At 47.6% G+C, this 24,903-nt stretch overlaps 1 protein-coding gene and 1 long non-coding RNA gene across 2 annotated transcripts in view; one reads left to right on the top strand and one right to left on the bottom strand.

Moving 5' to 3' along the window:
• The window catches only part of LOC135392060 (uncharacterized), a 79,533-nt gene that overhangs the window by 50,699 nt on the left and 3,931 nt on the right, over positions 1–24,903 (top strand). The window contains exons 4-18 of the mRNA XM_064622701.1: positions 6,676–6,854; positions 9,337–9,421; positions 10,869–10,928; positions 11,189–11,259; positions 11,373–11,448; positions 13,124–13,334; positions 14,263–14,525; positions 15,340–15,554; positions 15,632–15,752; positions 16,599–16,886; positions 16,962–17,116; positions 19,114–19,183; positions 19,250–19,348; positions 23,438–23,514; positions 23,965–24,138. Coding sequence (XP_064478771.1) covers positions 6,676–6,854; positions 9,337–9,421; positions 10,869–10,928; positions 11,189–11,259; positions 11,373–11,448; positions 13,124–13,334; positions 14,263–14,525; positions 15,340–15,554; positions 15,632–15,752; positions 16,599–16,886; positions 16,962–17,116; positions 19,114–19,183; positions 19,250–19,348; positions 23,438–23,514; positions 23,965–24,138 — 2,144 coding nt within the window. The remainder of the gene's footprint in view (positions 1–6,675; positions 6,855–9,336; positions 9,422–10,868; positions 10,929–11,188; positions 11,260–11,372; positions 11,449–13,123; positions 13,335–14,262; positions 14,526–15,339; positions 15,555–15,631; positions 15,753–16,598; positions 16,887–16,961; positions 17,117–19,113; positions 19,184–19,249; positions 19,349–23,437; positions 23,515–23,964; positions 24,139–24,903) is intronic.
• LOC135392061 (uncharacterized) lies at positions 14,981–20,336 on the bottom strand. Its single transcript, XR_010422162.1, has 2 exons — positions 20,250–20,336; positions 14,981–15,589 (listed from the first exon to the last, which is right to left on the bottom strand). It is a non-coding gene; the product is annotated as an uncharacterized LOC135392061 (long non-coding RNA).

The raw sequence follows: 24,903 nt of genomic DNA, 5'->3' as shown, positions 1-24,903 counted from the left end.
TACAGTATCGGAATCTCCATCCATTTTTGCACTTGCGTAGAACAACGAAACTTGTACCAAAGTTCCCTCGAATTACGCACAAACCATTTTTATTGCCTTATTTCCGACGAATAAGCACCATTCACGTTACTTTTACTAACAATTATACTGGACGATAAAGTACTGGGTCAATAGAGACAAAAGTGGCCCGCAGGGTGGTGGTGGTGGTGGTGGTGGTGAAAGGGCTTGCCGTTGTCGGCCTCACGTATGTGGGCAACGTCACGACTGACGCCCTGGGGAAATGTGCGTCCTGGGCCGACTTCTAGGGGAACTGTGCCGACATATGTCTGAAAGCGTCTGAGGAAAACCCAGGAAAAACCCCAGACAGCACAGCCGGCACCGGGATTCGAACCCGGGTACCTCCCAGTCTCGACGGGACAGCCCGCAGGGACACCGTCATATACTGCGGATGTCCCATTGACGACCACTGCGGGTGAATGACACGAGACATCAGGCAGCGTGAAACGTTGACCTTCTTATTGAAATTAACTTCCGTCGAACAGAAACAATCCACTCAAATATATTACGAAGATACTTTTCCAGATAACGGCGGGTAATTTCTCTGGACATTCCCGATAGGGATGTTAGTCACGTCATCTCCAACGCTCTCCCGTTTGATAGAGCATTATTCCGACGAGGTCATCGAGGTGCTCGAGTATGGCCGACCCCTGTCGTTATCAGTTATACAGTCAAACTCCTTTATAACGAACACCTTTTTAACGAAAATACCACTACAGCAAATTCTTTTTGCGGTCCCGCTGGAGCCCTATAGGTCCAATAATGGCTATCATTTTTAACGAACATACCTTTACTGCGAATTTTTTTTGCTGTCCCCTGAGTTTCGTTGTAAAGGAGTTTTACTGTATTATAACTCTTTTTGGCTCGATGGTACAGGGTCTATAACACATTATTTAAAAGCGATAAAAACACTTAAAATTGGCTGAGAGTTGGGCACTCTTCGTAGTGGCGTCGGCTCGTCCTGCCCTTTAAAAGCGTTTTTTTACTTTTTAAATAATGTGTTCTGCCATTACCAGTCTTACCCCCATGACGCAGGAGTGATAGCCCTCTTAATGCCTTTAGTTATAATGACAACAACACTTTATTCACAAAAGCGTGATGTGGAAGTGAGCGACAGTTTCCCTGTTCCTTCCAACTGTTTCCCTCCATTTGGCTGCGCTCGCTGCCGCGCACCAACTGCACGCTTTTCTGTTCCTTCTGTAAAAGTATAGACCTACTTCTGGACGAGTTCGTGGTGAGCCTGCACGTGATGGATAGGAGCAGGTGCACCAACACCGCAACTACGTCGACCGGACGATAATGCGAATCCGCGTCGCGGCGACGTAGAAAAGGACGTGGCGGTCGTGTACAAAGTCTTCGCGACTTGTATGTAACTGCATGCGCTGTTAAAGCACGTGTTGCGGATGTGCAACACGCGGAGTATTATTGAGTTTAAAGGAAAGACGAGCACTTTTAAATCGAAAGCGAAGAGCGCGAGCACAAGGAGCAGAACTAGGGTTGCCACCAGGCCGGTATTATACCGGCACGGCCGGTTATTTGCCCGCTCTGCCGGTTGCCGGTAGGATGATGATACCGGCAGCCTTTTGCCGGTATTTGTGGCTCAACACCTTTCATAGGGGCTTTTACAGGGTTTTCCTTTCAACATTCCATTACAGCTTGAATAAATCTGGAGCATAGACCCAACTCCGTAGTCACCAGTCGTTTTCTTAGTTATTCATTATTATTATCATTGTTGTCTTGAGGGAGTACGCTGGTTCCTTCTTTTCTCTCTCTGTATACTCTCCACCCCTCACCCACTTTCCCTTTCCCGCGAACATTTCCTCCTTTCCCTCTATTCCACCCCCCTCTCCCTCAGCCGGTATTTTTCAGTACGAAAGGTGGCAACCCTAAGCAGAACGGTAGTGACGGAATGCGGTTCAGACGACGCGGGGCCTCTGTATTCGCTCATTCATTTCGGAAAGGATGAAGTTTAGGAAGTCCCTTTCTTCTTGGGTGCGCCAATTCTTGTGTTCCATTTGTTCGTTGTGGTCTAGTTCATATGGCCCCGGCTCGAGTTCTTCAGTTACCCTTCTCGGATGCGCCAGTTCTTGTGCTCCCTTTGTTCTTGATCGCCTATAGTTGTTATGGTCCCGTTCTTATAGGTGCTTGAAGTCCTGTGGTACCTCCCTTCTTGGACGCTTCAGTTCTTGTGCTCCCTTCGTTCTTGGTATTCCAGTTCTTATGGTCCTGTTTTTCTCAGGCGCTCGAGTTCTACTGGTACCATTCTCGGATGCTCCAGTTCTTGTGTTCCGTTTGTTCTTGGTATTCCAGTTCTTATGGTCCCGTTCTGCTCAGGTGCTCGAGTTCTTGCGGTACACTTCTTGGATGCTACAGTTCGTGTGTTCTCTTTGTTCTTGGTGGCCCACTTTTTAAGGTCCTGTTTTTCTCAAGCGCTCGAGTTCTACTGGTACCATTCTCGGATTCTCCAGTTCTTGTGTACCCTCTGTTCCTGGTGGCCTACTTCTTAAGGTCCTGTTTTCTCAAGCGCTCGAGTTCTACTGGTACCATTCTCGGATTCTCCAGTTCTTGTGTACCCTCTGTTCCTGGTGGCCTACTTCTTAAGGTCCTGTTTTCTCAAGCGCTCGAGTTCTACTGGTACCATTCTCGGATGCTCCAGTTCTTGTGTTCCGTTTGTTCTTGGTATTCCAGTTCTTATGGTCCCGTTCTGCTCAGGTGCTCGAGTTCTCGCGGTGCACTTCTTGGATGCTCCAGTTTGTGTGTTCTCTTTGTTCTTGGTGGCCCACTTTTTAAGGCCCTGTTTTTCTCAGGCGCTCGAGTTCTACTGGTACCATTCTCGGATGCTCCAGTTCTTGTGTTCTGTTTGTTCTTGGTATTCCAGTTCTTATGGTCCCGTTCTGCTCAGGTGCTCGAGTTCTTGCGGTACACTTCTTGGATGCTACAGTTCGTGTGTTCTCTTTGTTCTTGGTGGCCCACTTTTTAAGGTCCTGTTTTTCTCAAGCGCTCGAGTTCTACTGGTACCATTCTCGGATTCTCCAGTTCTTGTGTACCCTCTGTTCCTGGTGGCCTACTTCTTAAGGTCCTGTTTTCTCAAGCGCTCGAGTTCTACTGGTACCATTCTCGGATGCTCCAGTTCTTGTGTTCCGTTTGTTCTTGGTATTCCAGTTCTTATGGTCCCGTTCTGCTCAGGTGCTCGAGTTCTTGCGGTGCACTTCTTGGATGCTCCAGTTCGTGTGTTCTCTTTGTTCTTGGTGGCCCACTTTTTAAGGTCCTGTTTTTCTCATGCGCTCGAGTTCTACTGGTACCATTCTCGGATGCTCCAGTTCTTGTGTACCCTCTGTTCCTGGTGGCCTACTTCTTAAGGTCCTGTTTTCTCAAGCGCTCGAGTTCTACTGGTACCATTCTCGGATGCTCCAGTTCTTGTGTTCCGTTTGTTCTTGGTATTCCAGTTCTTATGGTCCCGTTCTGCTCAGGTGCTCGAGTTCTTGCGGTACACTTCTTGGATGCTCCAGTTCGTGTGTTCTCTTTGTTCTTGGTGGCCCACTTTTTAAGGTCCTGTTTTTCTCAAGCGCTCGAGTTCTACTGGTACCATTCTCGGATTCTCCAGTTCTTGTGTACCCTCTGTTCCTGGTGGCCTACTTCTTAAGGTCCTGTTTTCTCAAGCGCTCGAGTTCTACTGGTACCATTCTCGGATGCTCCAGTTCTTGTGTTCCGTTTGTTCTTGGTATTCCAGTTCTTATGGTCCCGTTCTGCTCAGGTGCTCGAGTTCTTGCGGTACACTTCTTGGATGCTCCAGTTCGTGTGTTCTCTTTGTTCTTGGTGGCCCACTTTTTAAGGTCCTGTTTTTCTCAAGCGCTCGAGTTCTACTGGTACCATTCTCGGATTCTCCAGTTCTTGTGTACCCTCTGTTCCTGGTGGCCTACTTCTTAAGGTCCTGTTTTCTCAAGCGCTCGAGTTCTACTGGTACCATTCTCGGATGCTCCAGTTCTTGTGTTCTGTTTGTTCTTGGTATTCCAGTTCTTATGGTCCCGTTCTGCTCAGGTGCTCGAGTTCTTGCGGTACACTTCTTGGATGCTCCAGTTCGTGTGTTCTCTTTGTTCTTGGTGGCCCACTTTTTAAGGTCCTGTTTTTCTCAAGCGCTCAAGTTCTACTGGTACCATTCTCGGATTCTCCAGTTCTTGTGTACCCTCTGTTCCTGGTGGCCTACTTCTTAAGGTCCTGTTTTCTCAAGCGCTCGAGTTCTACTGGTACCATTCTCGGATGCTCCAGTTCTTGTGTTCCGTTTGTTCTTGGTATTCCAGTTCTTATGGTCCCGTTCTGCTCAGGTGCTCGAGTTCTTGCGGTGCACTTCTTGGATGCTCCAGTTCGTGTGTTCTCTTTGTTCTTGGTGGCCCACTTTTTAAGGTCCTGTTTTTCTCATGCGCTCGAGTTCTACTGGTACCATTCTCGGATGCTCCAGTTCTTGTGTACCCTCTGTTCCTGGTGGCCTACTTCTTAAGGTCCTGTTTTCTCAAGCGCTCGAGTTCTACTGGTACCATTCTCGGATGCTCCAGTTCTTGTGTTCCGTTTGTTCTTGGTATTCCAGTTCTTATGGTCCCGTTCTGCTCAGGTGCTCGAGTTCTTGCGGTACACTTCTTGGATGCTCCAGTTCGTGTGTTCTCTTTGTTCTTGGTGGCCCACTCTTTAAGGTCCTGTTTTTCTCAAGCGCTCGAGTTCTACTGGTACCATTCTCGGATTCTCCAGTTCTTGTGTACCCTCTGTTCCTGGTGGCCTACTTCTTAAGGTCCTGTTTTTCTCAAACGCTCGAGTTCTACTGGTACCATTCTCGGATTCTCCAGTTCTTGTGTACCCTCTGTTCTTGGTGGCCCACTTCTTAAGGTCCTGTTTTTCTCAGGCGCTCGAGTTCTACTGGTACCATTCTCGGATTCTCCAGTTCTTGTGTTCCCTCTGTTCCTGGTGGCCGAGTTCTTCTGGTACCTTTCTTCCCGGATACTTCAGTTCTTGTAATCCCATCTTGGTGATCGAGCTCTTGCAGAACGACTATCGCATTGCGGCCACGGAGCGCTAGTGTTTACGCTGCACTTGAAGTCTCCGCAGAACTTTCCAACGCAGCTAAATCGACTCTGTACGGAAAATTGAGGGGCGAAAGCGTAGCCGTGGGAGTACGCCGTTACACCCGGCGACGGCAGAGCAGGATCGATTTGCAGCAGCGAGCGCAAAGTGGGCACCGGTGCTTCCCGGTAGCCGTGCATCAATTGGAAGAAAGGAGGAGGGAGCATTAAATCCGCTCCCCCAACGCACGGTCGATTCGGAAACAGCGGGAAACCCGTGTCACCGAATGCTGCTGACGCTCAGAGGAAAGCATGTCATCGGGGCAGGGGATGTAGTCGGCCGTAATGGACTGGTAGGCAGCTGTGAATTTTTTTTTTTTTGTTGTTGTTGTTGTCTAAGTTGAGTGGAAAGTTAAGCTAATGACCAAGGCGAATGATACAATTTTTCAGTAATATGAATTTACAATACCGCCTCTCTTTGGAGGCGCCGATGGAGAATCGTCAACCATTTCCAACTCGACACACCTGCTCAATATTATTATTTTTGTTACGAGCATCATGTTATTATAGCCATGCAGAAACTTAGATAATATGAAGCTTTGTTTATTTATGTCTGAATCTTCCTGATACTTAGAAAGCACTGAGTTTCTGTTAGCTAGATATAGTGATTGACATTTTTGTATCAGCTGTATTTCCCTCTCCCCTACGCAATTCCACAGTAAGTGGAGAAGTAGGGGAGTTTGAATAAAAAAATAAAATAAAAAATAAAAAATATACAAACTAAAATAGATACAATTTACGTTATAACTGTAACGATTTGGATTCAAGTGATATCGCAGCTTGTAAAATACATTACACGAATAAATACAACTTTGTAAGATTCTTTAAAAACCTTTCACTCTTTCAAGAGAGTGTACAAGCGATGTGCACTGCCGACCCTGAAACAAACAGTGTGAGCCCTCAATAAAACGAAAGAACAAACCAGGACAAAACGAAAAACCAACAGAAATATATACATAAAGACCAGCACGTGTCATTGCGGAGCACGGTATATATCTCGTACAGTGCTGGACAAAAGTTTACGGAACACGCTCCGGGGCGTTCATTCCTCAGTGACACGCTAAAAGGGAATGGGACCATAACGAATAGTATAACTTTTATGTACCCTCAAAATCGGATAATAATATAACTTCTATGTACCCTCAAAGTCGGATAATAATATAACTTCTATGTACCCTCAAAATCGGATAATAATATAACTTCTATGTACCCTCAAAGTCGGATAATAATATAACTTCTATGTACCCTCAAAATCGGATAATAATATAACTTCTATGTACCTTCAAAGTCGGAGGCGCCTCAGTACAGTCAAACTCCTTTATAGCGAACACCTTTTTAACGAAAATACCACTACAGCAAATTTTTTTCCGGTCCCCCTGGAGCCCTATAGGTCCAATAATGGACATCTTTTTTAACGAAAATACCTTTACTGCGATTTTTTTTTGCTGTCCCCTGACTTTCGTTGTAAAGGAGTTCGACTGTATTACAATAGCGCGTCTTTTTCTTCCAGTTGTCCGGACACCGCTGGCATAGCTGCGAGCTGCCGGCCACGTGGCAAGTGCACCACACTGAATCTCCTCGAGCTCGGAGAGATTCGGACGTCGACGCTTCGGAAACGTTCCCAGTTGCCGCACAAGAAGAAGAACCTCAACCTTACGCTCTCATTCTACGGAATACAAGTCCTCATGGGTAGGTGCAAGAATGACGCCCGTGGTAGATTAGATTACAGTATTTTTTATTACATCAACTATTTATTTTTGAACATGAAAGAACTGATGTTCTGAGGCTGGAACAACATAGAATGTTGTTCCTTCTATGTTCTTCCAGCCTCAGAACATCAGTTCTTTCATGTTCATCAGTTGCCGCCTGCGTCGATCCCGTCGTATGAATGTGTGTGTGAGTGAGCAAAAATGTAAGAGTGAAAGGAGGATGAGTGAGAGAGAGTGGCTGGTTTGTCCCATCAGATGACGCATCCTGGAAGTCGCTGAGAAGGCGTGTTAGCTTAGCTCAATTGGTAGAGCCCTGGACCGGCAATCCAGAAGATGTGGGTTCGAGTCCTACAGCTGGCTAACCTTTTCAGTGACTTTCATCAACTATTTATTTTTATTTATTTATTTCGTAGTACCCCGCGGGTCCTAATGGACATTACGTGGGGGTGGGAATACAGTGATACTAATTAAGAAAGGGATGTTTGCTATACACAGTTTTATATACAATACTAAAGTGTGATAGAGCAGTGTACACAGTGTTACAATAAACAATACAAAAACATGAATGCGTACAGAAAAAACTATAAATACAATAAAACAACATTGATGTGAGTGGTGATCATGGTATAAGAATGAGGATTTGTTTGCGGAAGGTACGGTTTTCGTAGATGAGTGCAAGGTTAGTGGGGAGGTCATTCCTATAGATGGCAGTGATGTATGGCAATTATGTGTGCAACGTCAACTATAGAGGCTATATGATATCTTGATAGTAACGGCTGTTTCGGGAAGGATTCCGATTTATAACGCGATCCGCTCGATACATCGTGCATAACACGAAATGCCCCTTCGCGACACCTTCCACCATGTACAACGCGAACGTTATGCACTAGAAGACACAGCCAGATGAAACTACAGGTTTTCCCGCTCATTTTAATCCATTGGTCACTCAATTTGATCCAAGCGCTACCCAATTTAATCCAGTGCTGAACCAAATTAATGCAGACACCAACCAATTTAATCCAAGCGCTACCGAACTTAATCCAAGCAACACATGCAAATGCATTCCGTACGTATTCAGTCGTGTCATGACTCATGACTGGATACACAGTAAACAATTGGATTAAATTGGGTAGCTCTTGGATTAAATTGGTTGGTGTCTGGATTAATTTGGTTCACCACTGGATTAAATTGGGTAGTGCTTGGATTAAATTAAGTGACCAATGGATTAAAATGAGCGGGAAAACCTGTAGGTTAGGTAACATGAGGCAGTTGAGTGACGAGGCTGAATAGGAAAAAAAAAAAGAGAAAGAAACGGTGACTCGATCTCTCCTGCCATCCACGCTGATACATCTATCCTCGTCGCTCCAACCACCTCTAGCTCATTATTTTCTTCAACATTTTCTCATCATCACAGACACGTCTCCTTCCTTGGCCTATTGTCGCACGCGAACCGCGGGTCTGAAAAATGACACGGTTTCACCCTTCGCTTTCAACTTTTTTTTTTTTATATAAAATCTTTCCATTAGCCCCTAAAGGGTACACCCACTAGTAGTTTTCGTGATCGACCATGCATTCATAGAAGTTGGGGAAACCCCATTGTGCTCTTCGAGGAACGGGTTATCGTTAAGAACAGTTCTCAGAATACGCAAGAGAACATGGAGCCCTTAAAAACGGCGTTTAAAACACTAAAGAAAGCTCTATAGATCTATATGTATAGTATGCTGCCACCTGGTGGGAATCAAGCACGGACATTGTGAGTTGTCATCTTCGCGGGTCGGAGGTTTCGTAACAATATGGCTGAGACCACGGGCGAGACTGGGATTGTGTAACCCCCAATTATTAGAGAGTTTTAATGCATCGTAAGCTATCGCCTTTGCGTACGTGAGGGATAGCGTGGTGGTTCTGCGCATTGCGCGAAGCTCTCTTTCTGTTATGCGCGTGCGCAGAAACATCAAAGCTATCCCTTACGTACGCAAAGGCAATAGCGTACGCTACACAAAAACTCACTATTAGAGAGTTTTAGTGTATAATACACTATCGCCTTTGCGTACGTAAGGGATAGCATTGGTGGTTCTGCGCACGCACAAACCATAAAGAGAGCGTGGCGCAGTGCGCAGAACCACCAACGCTATCCCTTACGTACGGAAAAGCGATAGCGTACGGTACACCAAAACTCTCTAATAGTGAGTTTTTGGGCAGCGTACGCTGTTGCCTTTGCGTACGTAAGGGATAGCTTTGATGCTTCTGCGCACGCGCATAATAGAAAGAGAGCTTCGCAGTGCGCAAAACCACCAACGCTATCCCTTACGTACGCAAAAGCGATAGCGTACACTAACACTCTCTATTATCTCCGTTGCCGTAACTCAGTTGGGGTTGGCGGAGTGGTACACACCTTTTCGACGAAAATAGGCCGCCCTGTTTTTACTGACGGTTGCGTACCTCGTTGTCTTTTGTCACCGCAGGGTGGAGCCGGCATTCATACGGCGTCGCGGAAGCTCCAGCAGCTGCGGAAGTCCTACCTCTCGTCCTACTCTAGTGCTAGCATTCGTAAGTGAGAAGACACAACTCTCCCGGTTAGAGCGTTTAGATCTGTACATTTGCTTTAGCTCAGAAACAGGGAAGAAGTGCTCAATCGTCTGCTAAAAGGAGACGCGAAACGATTCTCACACTCTTTCGAGGAATCACACGTTGACAATTTGTCTCACGAAGACTATACCAGGCAAAGTCATATTCCGATGCTATCCCAGAAGTTAGTGCACACCAAAAATACGGAGCTGCGTGATTATTCAGTCGCTGCCCTTATTTTTAAATCGAGCCATTAACCTGTCTCGTAAAATACCTTATGCGATGTGACTCATTCAACGGATGGATAAATATTGCAGAATTCGATTTTAAAAGTGGCGACCGTGCGCAACGGTGGCAATGCCCGGAACTATAGCTGCCCGCTGTACAAAGGTGACCGCGAACAGACGGACAAGAAACAGGGAGACGCTGCCTGGGTCGCTTTGACGTCATTGCGGTACAACCCGCTGATTGGTTTTGAGAAACGTCGTCTGCTACACAGGGAGAACTGGGAGAGAAACGAAAGGGAAACAAAAGGACGTGGAAAGCGCCGGTCCCGATTGGAGCCCGGTCAATCTTGTGACCGTGATGACGTCACCGTTAAAGTTTATCCTCCTCCTCCTTCTCCTCCTTTCACCCTGCAGAGCGAGCTGAGCGGGAGCGCCGTTCGGGTGCGTTTTTAGTCAAGTCACACCCTTTCACCATGCGTCAGAAACAGAAAATCGTTTAGATGGCTTCCTGGGCTCCTTTAATTCCCATATATATAATGCGTTACTACAGTAGAAAACGGCGCGTGCACCTCTTCCCTCTTCATTGGAAGGTGCGTGGCGTATCTGTTGTCATGGTAACTGTCTGCTCCCCCGCAGGAAAATTCCCCTTTTGGCGTCGTGCACTGCTTACCGAGCTTCGGAAAGCGCATTGTTTGTGAATATTATTACAAAAGAAGCGCGCTCTTGATACAAGCACGGCTTTGCGTGTTGTACATATGAACTACAATATTACAAATAGGGCACTACTACTAAACCCATGCGGTTAGAGATGGCTTCTCAACTTTTTTAGCATTGCTTGATCGAGTTCTTTGTAAATCCGAACATGGTATTACACAGTGGCGAGTGGGCTGTCCAGCGTATACTCGTTCGCTTCATGAATTATCGTGAATTTGTCATTCCGCGCTGCAGTTACTTTCTTCTGTATGTAATCCATTTTATATTTTATACTGTGTTTTCATCCATTTTTATAGTGTTACTCGTAATTGTTGTTAAGCACACGCGGCTTGTAATATCAGTGTTGTGTTTTTGCAGCGTGGTTTTGGCGTACCATTAATAAGGCGACCCGATAGCTTGGCGAGGGGCCATCCCTCACAAAGATTTAAAAAAAAATTAAGTAAACTAAAGCAAGCTTCGCTGTATTGTGTTATCCGTTCTTTTAACAGAGGAGCGACAATATACCGCAGCTGAAGATCAGAACAACACGCAAGACCCATTCCTCAAAGGTTTGTTTGCATTCCACTCTCCATGCACTAGTCCGCAAAATAAGCCGTAAAAGTAGATCTTGACTCGTCAAATTAACGGGGTGAGTCGAGCTGAAAGGAGGAGCGCTCTTGTAGGATGCGAAATAATTGGCACAGATTGCACTAGTGGGCCTCATATTGTACCAGGAGCCGGCATAGTCAACCGTACAAATACATGCTTCTTGTCGGAGACCGAGACTATGTATGTGCCACGAAGTGAACGTACTCGTGTACGCATGCAGACTCATGGACGTCGAGCAGGCCAATCAGAATCTGGCACCACTTCAACCGAGGCCACGCCCACTCACAAGGGGTAAGTACAATGGTCTTGATTACTGGGCTGTATGATGTATAGTAAGGGAACAGTAGCGACGGTGGCTGCGGGAATTGTTGCGCGTGTTTCTTACTTTGTGCGTTGCTTTATAGAGCACGCGTAAAAGGCGAAGGACACCATCAAGCGCGGCCTGGACCAGACTCTACTTCCGCAACGGCCCGGGACGGGGTAAGTACCGCATCCTATTGCACCACAGGGGTGGCATCCAATGTATTGCTCCGTAGACGAAAGCGTGCTGGGCGAACGCAATGCATCCTGGACAGGTCCTGGTCGCACGTCACAGCAAACGTCAAGGCACACGTGACCTTAAAGATGGCGGCGCCCACGATCGGCGGCCAAACCGTTTGTAAACAATGCGGTTGTTGTTTCTGGACGACGTTTTGGATGTTTTTCGATCACGGTAATTATTTTTATCCGATAATCTCGCAATAAAACGCGCAGTTTTACATATAAAGCCTCGTATTGTTGACAACTTCCAAAGATGTGATGACCGAGCCGATGCGATGTACTTAAACTAGGTGAAATGGACTACCATGTTGCGGAAGAAGCACCGCATAGTTTACGCTGGCAAAATACGGTCATCCCTTGGTGTTATGACGGTGAAAATATGTCGGTAAGCGGCAAAACGACATGTAAACAAAGTCACATGACCTCAAAATGACGTTTTCTGTGACGTGCGACCAGGACAAGATGGCAGTTTTGCCAAAAGCACCCGCTTGAGGGTAGTTACAACAATGGCGGGTTTGTGTCACCCCTGTGTATTGCACCGTACTCGTCGTAAGCTGGATCAATGTAGCCCGCCCGTCTGCGTCTTCAACACATTCCGAGAACGGAACGAAAGCCATATATTAATCATTTACGTTCGTTTTCGCAAACGAAAGGACTTGTGCTTTTTTTGGTACTTCGTGGGATCCGTCATTCATATACAGTGTGCCCTCGTTATTATGACCATGGTCGTTCCCGAAAATTTTGGTCATAATGCGGCATTGTCATATTAACGGGGGGGGGGATTTGCGGAGGTTTCACTAAATTGTTCCCCGGGAGTATGGTCGTAAAGCGCGTATGTCAGATTATCGGGAGCCACATTAACGAGAGTTCACAGTGAACCCTGGTTATTATGACCATGGTCGTTCCCGAAAATTTTGGTCATAATACGGCATTGTCATACATGTATTAACAGGGGGGATTTGCAGAGGTTTCACTAAATTGTTCCCCAGCAGTATGGTCGTAAAGCGGGTATTTCAGATTATCGGGGGTCATATTAACGAGGGTTCACTGTAAGTGCACTCTTAAAAATGAACTTCACCACATAGCACGCTGCTATAGCCAACCATCATCCCGAATGACAACGTTCTCGCCCCTGATTTGTTGAAAACGGGAGGCGGAGCCTATTCTGTGCCCTGCATAATGCACAGAATAGGCTCCGCCTCCCGTTTTCAACAAATCAGGGGCGAGAACGTTGTCATTCGGGATGACAGTTGGCTAGGAGCGTGCTATGCGGTGAAGTTCATTTTTAAGAGTGTGCTATATTTGACACGCGCTCGTTTTCAATCTTTGCTTCCAGTGTTAGTTACCGCAACGGGACGAGCGCGTCAGCCATTAGCGCTTCCAATGTTGCTTGCTGTATAACCATGATGAGCACATTACCCGTTTGTTCCTTCATCTCTCACGATACGTTTACTGCATCGTCCGCTTCTTCCATCCTTGTTACCCGTAATAAAGGATATGCGTGCATCATTCATTTGTGCCTCTTTCGCTAACTTTCGCTACTTCCTGTTCGCCAATCGACAGTCACCGATGTGCTTTCCTCGTTGTAACTCCCTGTATTGTTGAAACTCCCCAGCCAATGCACCTTCGTCGTCGCTTATTCCGGAACCACAGCTCGCAGACGGAAGAAGACGCCTTTACGGAGACCGATTCAGCGCAGGGTGACTGGTGTAATGTCCGGTCCAGCAGCGTAGACCACCATCAACGGAGCCACGTCAAGGAATCTCCACCCACGGCAAGACGCCAATGGACCTTCCAGTACCCGTGCCCTTGCCGCCGAAGCCAAGGCATGTTTTTCTTCTTCTTCCGTTCGTTAGACATCGGAGCGTTACGAAGCCTGACGACACTGACGCGCGGGCGTTCGCAGGATTTTTCCTTGAGACGGACGCTGCGAACTGTGCGGGTGTTCAGATGTTCATAATATCATGACGTCTGAGAAAGATCATGGCCTATGAATAAAGAGTCCACAATTTGCACGAGTGACCTTGACGCTCGAGTGGGCCACGCTCCCCTTGCCTCCCCCCCCCCCCTGTCCACTCTCTGTACGCCCATGGCTGACGTTTGCATGGTGTTTTTTGCCGCAAGGTCCTATAGGGCAAATGAAGACAGGAATGGGCTGTACAATGATTCAATGAATCGCTCCGATGCTGCGGCGAAACCGAAAGTTCGGGGCGCCGATATATCCTATGGTCATGTCCTCGTGATGAAACATGAAACTCTAGCATACCGTTACAAAATTTAGCATTTTGTGCTCCTAGCTTCACGACATACACTCACACATTGTGTATCGAGAGAATATTCAGAGTTTAGATACTTCATGCACCTCGTGCCTGGTACGGATAAAAATTATGCGTCAACATCAAAGACTGGCAATAAACTGTGAAGAATCATCGCGTTGAAATTACAACGAGCATCTGTAAACTCGGAGTTGCCTACGTTTACTGGTAACCACAAAGATTATGATTTATGAGTTAACAACACAGTACCAACGAACGTACCGGCTTCTGTGCAGCGTGTCCTCGCTTTCTGATGCAAAGGCTATGGGTTCAAACCCATACCAGCATCTCGGTGCTATAGGGCACAAGTTGCTTAAGCACGCCGTCTTCCTCGAGGGACGCTAAATACAGACCGACCACTGTAGGGTCCTTCACCCGCGACGTAAACCCACCGATTATTATAATTAGTATTAGCTATATCGTAGACTCTCTTTTTCAGAAGCCCAGCAGTACCGCCAGTATCAACATGAATATCTTCAGCAGCAACGGTGGTCAGAACAAACTTCAGACGTGGACTCTAGCTTCGTGAGCCTGGGCGCGCAGTCAGGGGAGGCTTCGTCAGTGGGTGTCCAGGGAAAAGCCACAGAGGGCCACCGTAGAAGGTCTACCGGTCACTCCCCAAGACACGGACGGAGTCCGAGGCATCGAGAGGGTCCCCGACCTTCGCCCACCAGTCCTAGAGATGCTCAGCAACATCTCCAGGTAAGCTGTACGCCGTCTCGCCAATGCTATAGAGGGTCCGTGTAACATAAAACGTGGTACGATCATTACTGCAGGACTCCGCGAGAGGACAATTCTGTTCTCCGCGTTAAACGTAGTAGCCTTGAGGTTGACGAAACACTGAAGAATACACACAACGCACAACGGTGTGTCGATGACAAGGCGTTGCGATCCTCAAGTGTTTGTTATTCTGTGCTTCATTCACAAGAAGTATAGGTACTACTATGCCTGTATGAATGTGAGTGCAGCTGGGAAACAAGTGTGATGTGTGTGTGTGTAAAAGGGCGAGTGCGTATCTAGCTTGTGGAGTCTAAGCGAGGCTTGTGTCGATGAACCTCTGAACGGAAACCGGAGCGCGTGGGTTCGATACCCGCGGTCCTTTCATCAATTACCTTTCGCTAATCGCAATTATAACAAGTGACATACTCAGCACCACACAGCGGTCGACAGTTTTATCATTTTCTGCTAATTTGGTGTTAATACATTGAGGCAACTATATAGCTTATTAACGGTGAGCACACATGTAGGAGAGAGGGCAGCAGAAAGGAGTGTGATATTGGGGGGACAAGTTGAGCGTAATTCCTGGGCCGACTTCAGAGAAAGCTACGTCCACATAAGTTCATTCGGGAAAGTAGGGAAAACATCAAACAGCACAGAAGCTGACAGAAAGGAAGCCCAGTTATCCGTCGACTGCAGACTGTTGTCGACCCGTAGAACAGAGAGTGCCCTGCCCGGTAGAACGGTCTCCACTCGAAACGTCGCTGACTCTTCACCTGCGATTCTTCTTCCGACGCAGGACGCTGCAGAAAGTCACGGAAGTACAAGTACCTGCGCAGGTCGAGACACGGGTTACAGCGAAACGTCCTCCTCTTCCGCCGAAGACAGTTCCTCGGCCTGGCAGAAGAGGTCTTCTTCTTCGGGAGCCCTCGCGTCGGCGTCCGAGAACGAAGACGACGACGCCGATCAGTCCAGTGGGAGCAGCACTGATGGCCAGGAAACGTCGCATCTTCTGTAAGAACTGTCAATGGCCTTGCTTCCGTCCAACTCTGTGAAGGATATGGGAAGGACTGTATGCAATTTAAACGCAGGTCGGAGGGCGAGTGTCTGGCATCGGAGCCCAGACAGGGGTTCGTCTGGCCACCGACAATAGTGCGGCTACGGGCTCAGCCGCACGTCACATTGAAGCAAGGCAGAACGTCCTCTTTGCACGTATGTGTGCCTGATGTTTGCAATTGTAACGTTCCTTGGCCCGTAGCCACAGATATCGTTCCTCAGAAGCCAACTTCCGTTTCTTCTGCTGCTTTTATTTCTTCTTATTTTGATTTTGATTTTGTTCTCGTTACCTAATCGGAAAATAGACCAGAAGCCAGGGGACACGTCACTTTACAGAACGAAGAAAACACACTGGCCTGCATAACCATCGCAACACAAACAAAGGTGTGAACGTTTCGACGCCTTGGTTTATTTTGTGACTGTTATGCAAGCCAGTGTGTGTTTTTTTTTTTTTTTTTTGTTCTATAAAGTTACCCAATCTGGTGTAGAGGTGCAAGGTTTGCCTGTCAGACCCTGTCGTGACTTCGCGTCCTCCCCTTTTTTGTCTTGTTCCCATCATTATGGTCATCTCTTCTTTTTGTATTCCTTCTCCCTCTCGTCTTCCTCTGACGCACAATGCTTTTAAAATATACACATCCCCATTTTAAGCATCAATCCGTCTACATGGATCAATCAACAGAACAAGAACGGGGCAGCACATCAAAACATGCAGTGCGATACTTCGAAACGTGTGCGATGTTCTGCGTCCTCCGCGTTTTCCGTTCGTCCTGGTCGCGACACAATACCCTCTCCCGGTTACGTCAACTACAAGCATCAGCGTCACGATGGCATTCTTCTTATTATATCACTGCCCTCGTGAATAGAATAGCGTTCACACATCATGCGATTTTCCGGATAATACGATTTTCCGGATAATACGATTTTCCGGATAATACGATTCTCTGTAGTGTCCTTCGCTGTATTACAAACCCATGCATACTGGACAATGTACTTTCGCTTTAGGAAGCTGGCCACGGAGGGGGAGCCACTTGCGCCCCCGACGAAGAAACGTCAGAAAGGCAAGACACCTCATCTATCACCGAGGAGGAGGAAGACACGAGCGAATTATGGTCGACGGAGGTCAGCGAAGAGGTCAGCAGAGAAGTCAGCCGCGGAGGTGGCGAAGAGGAGGACGATGCTTCGACGGCCACTAACCACCCCGACGCGAGCGGTGGGCGACCGGCGAAGGCAACTCAGTTTCTGAGGCCCACCATTGAGATTGATCGGAGCGACATCTTGCACACGGCCAAGGTGGGTACATATACGTTATAACCGGTATCGCAACCGGAAATGCCGTCAGCAACAGCGACTCTTGTTTTCGTCCAGCCCGAAATCGACGAAGGCGACTTCGGCGTTGGTTTGACGTATCAGAAGATGAGCGAGGCCGAGTTCGTGGCACGCCTCAGTATTCACGAGGCGGCCAGGACAGGAGATCTTCACGTCATCAAGCTCCTACTCAAGAGCGATCACAAGCGAATGGAGTAAGTGTCCGTTCAACACAAATTGTGATCTTTGTGCTTGTCGGTCCATAAGTAAGGTTCCGCATTTTCGGCATATATTCCTCGGGAGATTCGGCGGGTGTTTTTCGGCATTTATATGTTTTTACAAAATCGGATAATTTCGGCATATCAAAACGTCCATGCCGAAAAATCGCCAGCTGTAATTACGAGGGAGAACGGGACTACGGGAGGAGAGCAGCTTGGTAGGAGGACATTGAGAACGCAAAGAATTTCATTTCCTTTGTTGGAGGGCTCCACGTGTACTTGAACCCTCTTGACCCACTGATCAAAGTGTTACAGGGGAAGTATTTTCCCTTTACTAGAGGCTAGCAGCTCCGCAGGGCCGTGTTCCCCGCATTAAGCATCAGACCTGTTACCTTTAGCCTGCCGCAGAGAAGTAAGGCGTCTTCATTTTTTTTTCATAGTATTGTACATGGTAAAAGCGGTCTTAAATTCGACGACTATCTTAAATTCAACGAGAGTCGTATCACCAGGCAGAAACACGCTAACCTCATCAGCGAGTTTCGTTGCAGAAAGCAGTTGTTCAATTGTTCTTTTTTTTCCTCGCACTACTCGCGAATGGAACAAGCTACCACCATACCTGACGTACATTCCTGGCTCCGCAGCTTTTTCTAAGGCAGTTATTAACCAACTAAGCATGTTGAATTAGGCGATCACTTGTTTTCTTGTGCTATTTTCGTTATGTTAGGCTCTGTGTGAACCAAAGTGATGCTGTGTCTCTGTGTTGCTCATTGTGCTCTCTCTGCCATGGCCCTCAACTGATGGCCGGCAGTATTATCCAAATAAATAAATTCCACCTGGAAATGAGGTGAAGGAAAAACGGAAATGTGATATGCCCCCGATGGAGTAAAGTGCGATCAGGTACCGGCATTTTCGGAACATGCCGAATATTAAAAACATATTCGGCGAGTGTTTTTCGGCATTTTTCGGCAAATGCCGAAAACGCGAAACCCTATTTAGCGCTCATCGAACAGACAAGGATGACGCTAGGAGACAGCGCTAGTCGTCTCTTCGGTGAGCCCTTCTCGGTTACTTCGTCGAACAAACTTTCAGCGTTGCTTGGTAGAGAGCAGCATAGCTCGCTGCTAAATCTCTATGCTTTCCGTTCCACTCGTATTAAAGGGGACGTGACACTTTTCCCCAAGCTATGCTACATAGATATAAAAGACAGAATTATTTCCGTCGATATGGTGCAGCATTCCCTGTTTTGCAGCAAAGTGACTGAGTTGGCGCACACGTGATAGACAAGAACCAATAGGGATTGTCGAGGCTTGCGCTCCTCGGACGTCAGAGCCCGACGCCGAAGCTTGTTCAAGAGTCTGTATCTCGCTAACTACGACACTTAGAAAAGTAGTTCTTTTTTCCTCGGTACTCTAGCATGCAGTGCATGCGTGCATAATATAATAAACCACAAATATCAAAGCGTTGTAACCCCTTTATGTCTGTGTCACGCGTTCTCACTGTCTTGGACGTTCCCGTGGCAATGGAACTCCAGGTATTAATGTAATACAGTAATGGAAATACTCCGAAAGACCAATGTATCAGTAGGCCGATATTTCCACTTTTAACGGATAAGTTGCACCGTTAAAAATGGCACGCTAAAATGCGTTCGCGCGCTTCTTATGTCAGCCATGTCCGAAATGCAGTGTTGGCGACTTGCCATAGGTTTCGGCGCACGTCTAGAATATGTGCAAAGTTGCAAATAATTTGCGGAAGTTGTTGTCACATTTCATTTGTTGGCATTTTGTTTCCATCTTCTACGTTTTGCAAAAAATTCACGATGAATCATTTTATGGTCCCTTTAGCCGTGATTGGACATCTGTTGGTGTATTCTGCACGACTTCGCTCTCCTTGGAACTGTTCCCCCTCTAGTCTGCATTCCGTTGGCGTCTAGACAGTCGTGGTGTTTTTCTTGCTCGATTATTCTAACCTCGTGCGTTTCATTCGTCCGTGCCCAGGACAGTGGACGAGAGAGGCTGGACGCCAATTCTCTTAGCTGCCGCGAACGGACACGCCGAAGTTGTTAAGGTAATATTGCACTGCCAGTTTTGCGTGACGGCTCTTACCAATCATGCGTCTGCATTCTGCCCGCAGTACTTGGCCGTAGAAGGCGCTGATGTCGCTGCGTTGGATCCGACGAGTTACACCGCTATGCACCTGGCAGCTATGAATGGACATAACGCTTGTCTCGAGGTGAGTAACGCCTGGCTTACTTGACCTAAGAGTAGAGCGAGCCGCCGATGTATAGAATATTTGACGGTTCCTCTACAAGGCGTCCCAGTAGGACATGGATGATGGAATGCGAGCATCCTGTTCCGTAGAGAAGTAAAGCTGAAATTGAGGAACCAGCCCTGTGACGTCGCTGCTAGTTTTCCAGTTTCGGTTTTAGAGTTGTCTGCATAGCCGTATAAAGGGTAGCTCTGAGATTCCTGGAAAGATGCGCTATAGTAAGCGCATTCTTTTCACTTGGACTGGACTGCACTACCTCGGACTCCACGCAAGACGGGTTTTCGGGAGCTGCACCTTCCAGCTGAAAGGAACATTATTAGTGATGTCTTTCTTTTCAGCAGGAAAGTGCATCACGCAAATAACCCAGTTCAGATCTGGTGCAGGAGGTGCAAGCGAAAAGAATGCACCTAGTAGCGTGCCATAATGACCCCCAAAGGATTGTGTGTACAGCCTTCCCATTGGTCTTCTCAGGTAATGTGACCCGTTGAAAAAGTTAAAACTGATCTCTTGGGACCAACATATAATGGCCGACCAAGCTAAGCCTAAGGCACGTTTCCAGTGATCCGTATAGCACCCTTCTCTGTTGTTTCAAAACTTACGAGGTATCCGCGTGGTATCCGCTGGTGTTCCGAGAGGGGGGGGGGGGGCAAGTAAAGGTTGTGCCCCCCCCCCTCCCCGACTTGTGGGCGCTCTTTTCTCGTAAGTCGTCATGATTTATACTGAAACGTCCCAATATAAGCAGATCCTAGCTCTACATGTTTCGATTGCCATTCTGTTATCTATAGTGTCTATTCGTTGCACGTTGTGCCCCTTTCGACAGCTCTTTGCTTGGTAGTCCGCACATTTCAGTTACTCTCAATCTTACCTGTGCAAAAGATGTTCCGGACACATGTCCCATGTGGCGGCTAAAGGAGCTGATCCGCCGTCGAAAGCCGCAGACACCTTCTCAAGCAGCACAATGTACTGAAAGTCGAGTGCAATAGGGGTGGACGGTATATGTCTTATCAATGTTCTTTAGTTTCACGGTTCTGTTCAAGGCCTTACGGCTACCCGTCCACCCCTATTGCACTCGACTTTCAGTACATTTTGCTGTTTGGGTTGTGTACCGCACACCCCAACCATATCTCTTCTGTTTTGTCGTTGTGGATGCGATCTTATCGATGATTCGGTGGAAACCTAGATGATAAAAAATTAAAAAAAAAAACGAAACCGACACAGCAGATTATCACTATCAATCAAGATTGACACTATCAACACACACACAGGCGATAATCGTCAGTAGACTGCTTATTGTGTCACCTCGCGGTCATGAGACAAAAAAATAAAGAAAATACCTTCCAGGATTGGTTCAATGTTTTCGCCGCGAAGCAACGGTGGCTATGAGTGGCGTACAGACGTGGACAGATGAAGTGCAGCATGAGGGAGTGAAAGACAGAGTGGGGTTAGCACGCGTCCTGGGCCGACTTTGGGGGGAACTGTCCTCTGTGTTTAAAGTGTGCTGGAAATCCCTAGACAGCACCCCCCCCCCAACCGGTGGTAGGATTCGAACACACAACCTCCCAGTCTTTAGCGTGACCTTAGACCTACCACCAACGGGCGGACGTCGTACCCACTCGACGTATAGGACTGTTACGAGGCTGTTCGAACGCTTTCCCCGCTTCTGATTCGTAAATGTCGCGATGTTCCTGATCGACATGGCAGGCGAAACACCTTAAATCGCTGATCCAACCTGCGTCTGGAAGTCAACAGTTGGGTGAAGGCGGCAGTAGCTCAGACCATAGTCAAGGCTAGTGACTCTAGTGAAGACTAACGAGAGCATCACGTATTTTGCATAGCATCGGTTGGGTCGCGCCTATGACCTTTGAGGCACTGACGAATATTTAGTGTGCAATCAACAGATGGCAGCAGATTCACGTGGAATGTAGTACAAGGATCGTTCAAGGTTTACCGAGACTTTTGTTTCTTTAAATACAATGGAAAATTCAGGAAGCATCAAACTATGTCCCTAACGAGGACGGTGCCCAGAAGAAGAACACTCTCTGTTCGAAATATCGGTGGCTCTCGTCCCGAGGCACTTCCCTCCATATTCTTTACCGGTTCGCTGGATTTTCTACCCTTCTACCAAACTATGTCAGTTTTTCAAAGTATTCCCCGTGCGCATCTAGACACCGCTGCCATCGCTTTGGCAGCTCTTTGATGCCTTTGGCGTAGAAAGAAGTGGACTGCTGTCGTAGCCAGTACAGGGCATCTTTCTGGAGGGTTCCACCTGTATGGAACGTCTTTCCTTCGAGGTGCTCTTTAAGGGGCCCAAACAAATGGTCATCACTTGGGGCTAAATCTTGGCTGTAACGGGCATATGAGGCAAAAACTCCCAGCGCATTTCGGTCAAGGTCGCTACCGTCAAATTCGCCGTGCGAGGCCGGGCATTGTCATGGAGAAGAATGGCTCTTCAGGACAACATCTCGGGCATTTTCTTGGGAACTGCTTTTCGCACGGCACCCTTCATCGACCTGGAGAGTACTGGGCATTAATGGTGACCCTTGCTCCAAGAAGACCGCATGGATGACACACCGCACGTCACAGAAGACAGTTCCGATGAACTTCCTAGCTGACGGCTGAACCTTGCTTTTCTTTGGCGGTGGGAAAGCCTTATGTCGACATTCCATGCTGCTTCTTTTTGTCGAGGAGGAGGAGGAGGAGGAGTGTCGTTGGGAGGAACCCGAGAGGTCTGCCTGCCTGATTAGGCGGCATGTTTCTCGGGAAGGGAAAGGTGGTGGAGAGGAGGAGAGGAAAGAGTGAAGTGGAAGACCGAGCGGAATCCGCTCGGGGGGAGGATAGCTGCGTCCATGGGCCGACTTCAGGGGAACTGTGCCGGCATACGCCTATTACACATCTGAGGGAAACCCAGGAAAAACCCCAGACGGCACAGCCGGCCCGCGGATTCGAACCGCGGACCTCCCAGTCTCCAAGCGCACGCGTTACCGCTGCGCCACCGGAGCTGGTTTCTTTTTGTCTCTTGGGTGAAATGAGGCATCCAGGTTTCATCACATGCGATGATTGACCGCGAAAGTTCTTCACCCTCGGATTGAATGCTGTTCAGCAGCTGCTCAGAAACTGCCATGCGCGCTGCATTCTGGTCACAAGTGAGGTGTAGGGGGAACCCATCTCGCACATGCTTTGCGGAACAGTAAGTGTTCGTGAATGATTGTCACCACCCTTCCAACACTGATATTAATCTGGGCTGCAATGTCCCGAACTGTTACTCGCTATGGTTCTCGAGGATCGCTTGCTCAACGCCTGCGATGTTCACTGGCGTTACTGCAGTCGGACGAAGGCCGGGGTCCACGTGGTTCATTCGACCCCATATCCCGTCCTTCGCAAAACTGTCTGCACCATTCGTACACTCTTCCCCTTGACATCGTTTGTTCCCCACACTGTGCCCGTAATCTTCGCAAAATCTCAGCTGCTTCGACGTTCTCCTTCACAAGGAACTTGATTATGCATAGCTGTTCCACAGATGCAAGATACACTGCTCGCTGCCACGTACGATAGCTGCCGCTGCTGCAAGTGCGGCTGACCCGAGAAGGATCGCATTTCGTCCTTTAAAAGTTTTATTTCATTACATTTACTCGCAGATTTTCCTCGGGCAAAAATCTCGGTCATACCTGGAACGACCCTTGTACAATGCGGGCTGACAGTGGTGTAGTCAGAAAATATTTCGGTAGAGGTTCTACGGGGACTTTTCATGGTGTAGGAACTTCATGGAGTAGGTCACACTCTCCTGAATGCACGACCAATGGCACGATTTTGGGAGATTTGAACACCCTCCCTCCCCCTCTGGCTACGCCAACGCAGGCTGATGAGAGTATAAGGACACTGCGTGACAGCGCGACCGGAGCAGCTCCAAGACCCGTTTTGTGGTTGAGCACTCTATACACTTCAATTTGTTGAAGTAGTTCGCTGAATAGCCGTTATAGGCAACAACTAGATTACGAAAGTGTTCAGCAAAGCTCCCTCTACTTTTCTACGACGTTCCTTTGTGTCATATTGCAGGTGCTTCTAAAGGTGGGAGCGGACGTCGATAGCGTTACCGCAGACGGCTTTACTCCACTTCACCTTGCCGCTCTAAAGTAAGTCCGAGCGCAAACGTTATAGTTAGACCCTGAAGTTTTCGGGTTTTATTTTTTACCAAATTCGGGGGGTAAAATTCGGGTCAATCACTTGATGTCGAAAATTCATGCAAATTCGGGCGGAAAAATTACCATCGGACTGAATTTGGGGATAAATCGGGCTCTGTTGTCGAACAAACGTTCGTTGTACAGCCTATCCAGAGTTATCAGACGTTGAGATCAACCGTGTATTTTGTGAAAAATTAGTATGGCATTGCCGTGAGGTGCCTATAGCTTAGGTGCAGTTTTGCGGGTAGAAATCGGGTTTAACCCTAAACCGGTGAACCTCGATTCGGGGTGCAAATTCGGGGAAAAATCGGGTTTAACCCTAAAACTTCAGGGTCTAGTTATAGTTCAGCACACCTCAAGATCCCCAATCAACTGTAGATTTACGCAACTATTCTATTTCAGCAACTATGCCGACTGTGTACAAACGCTCCTGTCGTGGGGTGCCAACCTGGGCCTGGAAGACGCACTGGGGCGCACAGTGCAAGATATGGTTGAGGAATATAGTTTAGATGACGTCTCAGCGCTTCTTTCCTCTCTGTGGTCCCATATCGACAAATACAAGGGCTCTGGAAAGCTGTAAGTCCCACAACACCGCTTGCAGCTCTCTACTGATACGTCCGTGGCGGGTATCCCAGTCACGTTGGCCATTGTTGATACGTCATCGTTTTTGCTGGTGCGGGCGAAATGGGATATGGCGGATCGAATCTCGTAACCGGTCCTGCTGTCTGCGATTTTTTTCGGGGTTTCCCGCGATTAAAAATTACTGGCCTCTGGCGAGACGTGTCACCTTCAAAAATGGTTCGTGACGTCCGTGGCGGGGAGCCCAGTCACGCTGGCCATTGTCGATGCGTCATCGTTTTTGCAAAATTGAAGGACAAATAAGGCACCACTAAGGCTCCATACTGGCAAGTTGCATATTTCAGTAAAAGAATGGCAATCCACAAAAGGATACCTGTGGTGCGTCGAGTCCACAGAAACTCATTCCAATTTCCTTCTTATCCTCCCCCATTTCTAAATGACCAGAAATATCGTTTTGGAGTGGAATCTAACGCAAAGCCTTTGGGAAATACAACAACACTCATAATCATCATCGGAGTTCACAGTAGCATAATGATACCAACAATATAGCGATGAACGCTGAAGCTTTTGCATAATATTATGCAAAAGCTTCAGCTCTCATTGCTATACAGTGAACTCTCGTTATTATGACCGTGGTCGTTCCCCAGAATTTTGGTCATAATGCGGAATTGTCATATTAACGGGGGGGGATTTGCAGAGGTTTCACTGCATTGTTCCACAGTAGAAAGTCCCTCGTAAAGCGCATATGTCAGATTATCGGGG

Source organism: Ornithodoros turicata, chromosome 4, assembly GCF_037126465.1.
Source record: "Ornithodoros turicata isolate Travis chromosome 4, ASM3712646v1, whole genome shotgun sequence".
Classification (NCBI taxonomy): domain Eukaryota; kingdom Metazoa; phylum Arthropoda; class Arachnida; order Ixodida; family Argasidae; genus Ornithodoros; species Ornithodoros turicata.
The sequence above is the reverse complement of the archived record's forward strand: the minus strand, read 5'-3'. Positions and strand labels throughout refer to the sequence as shown.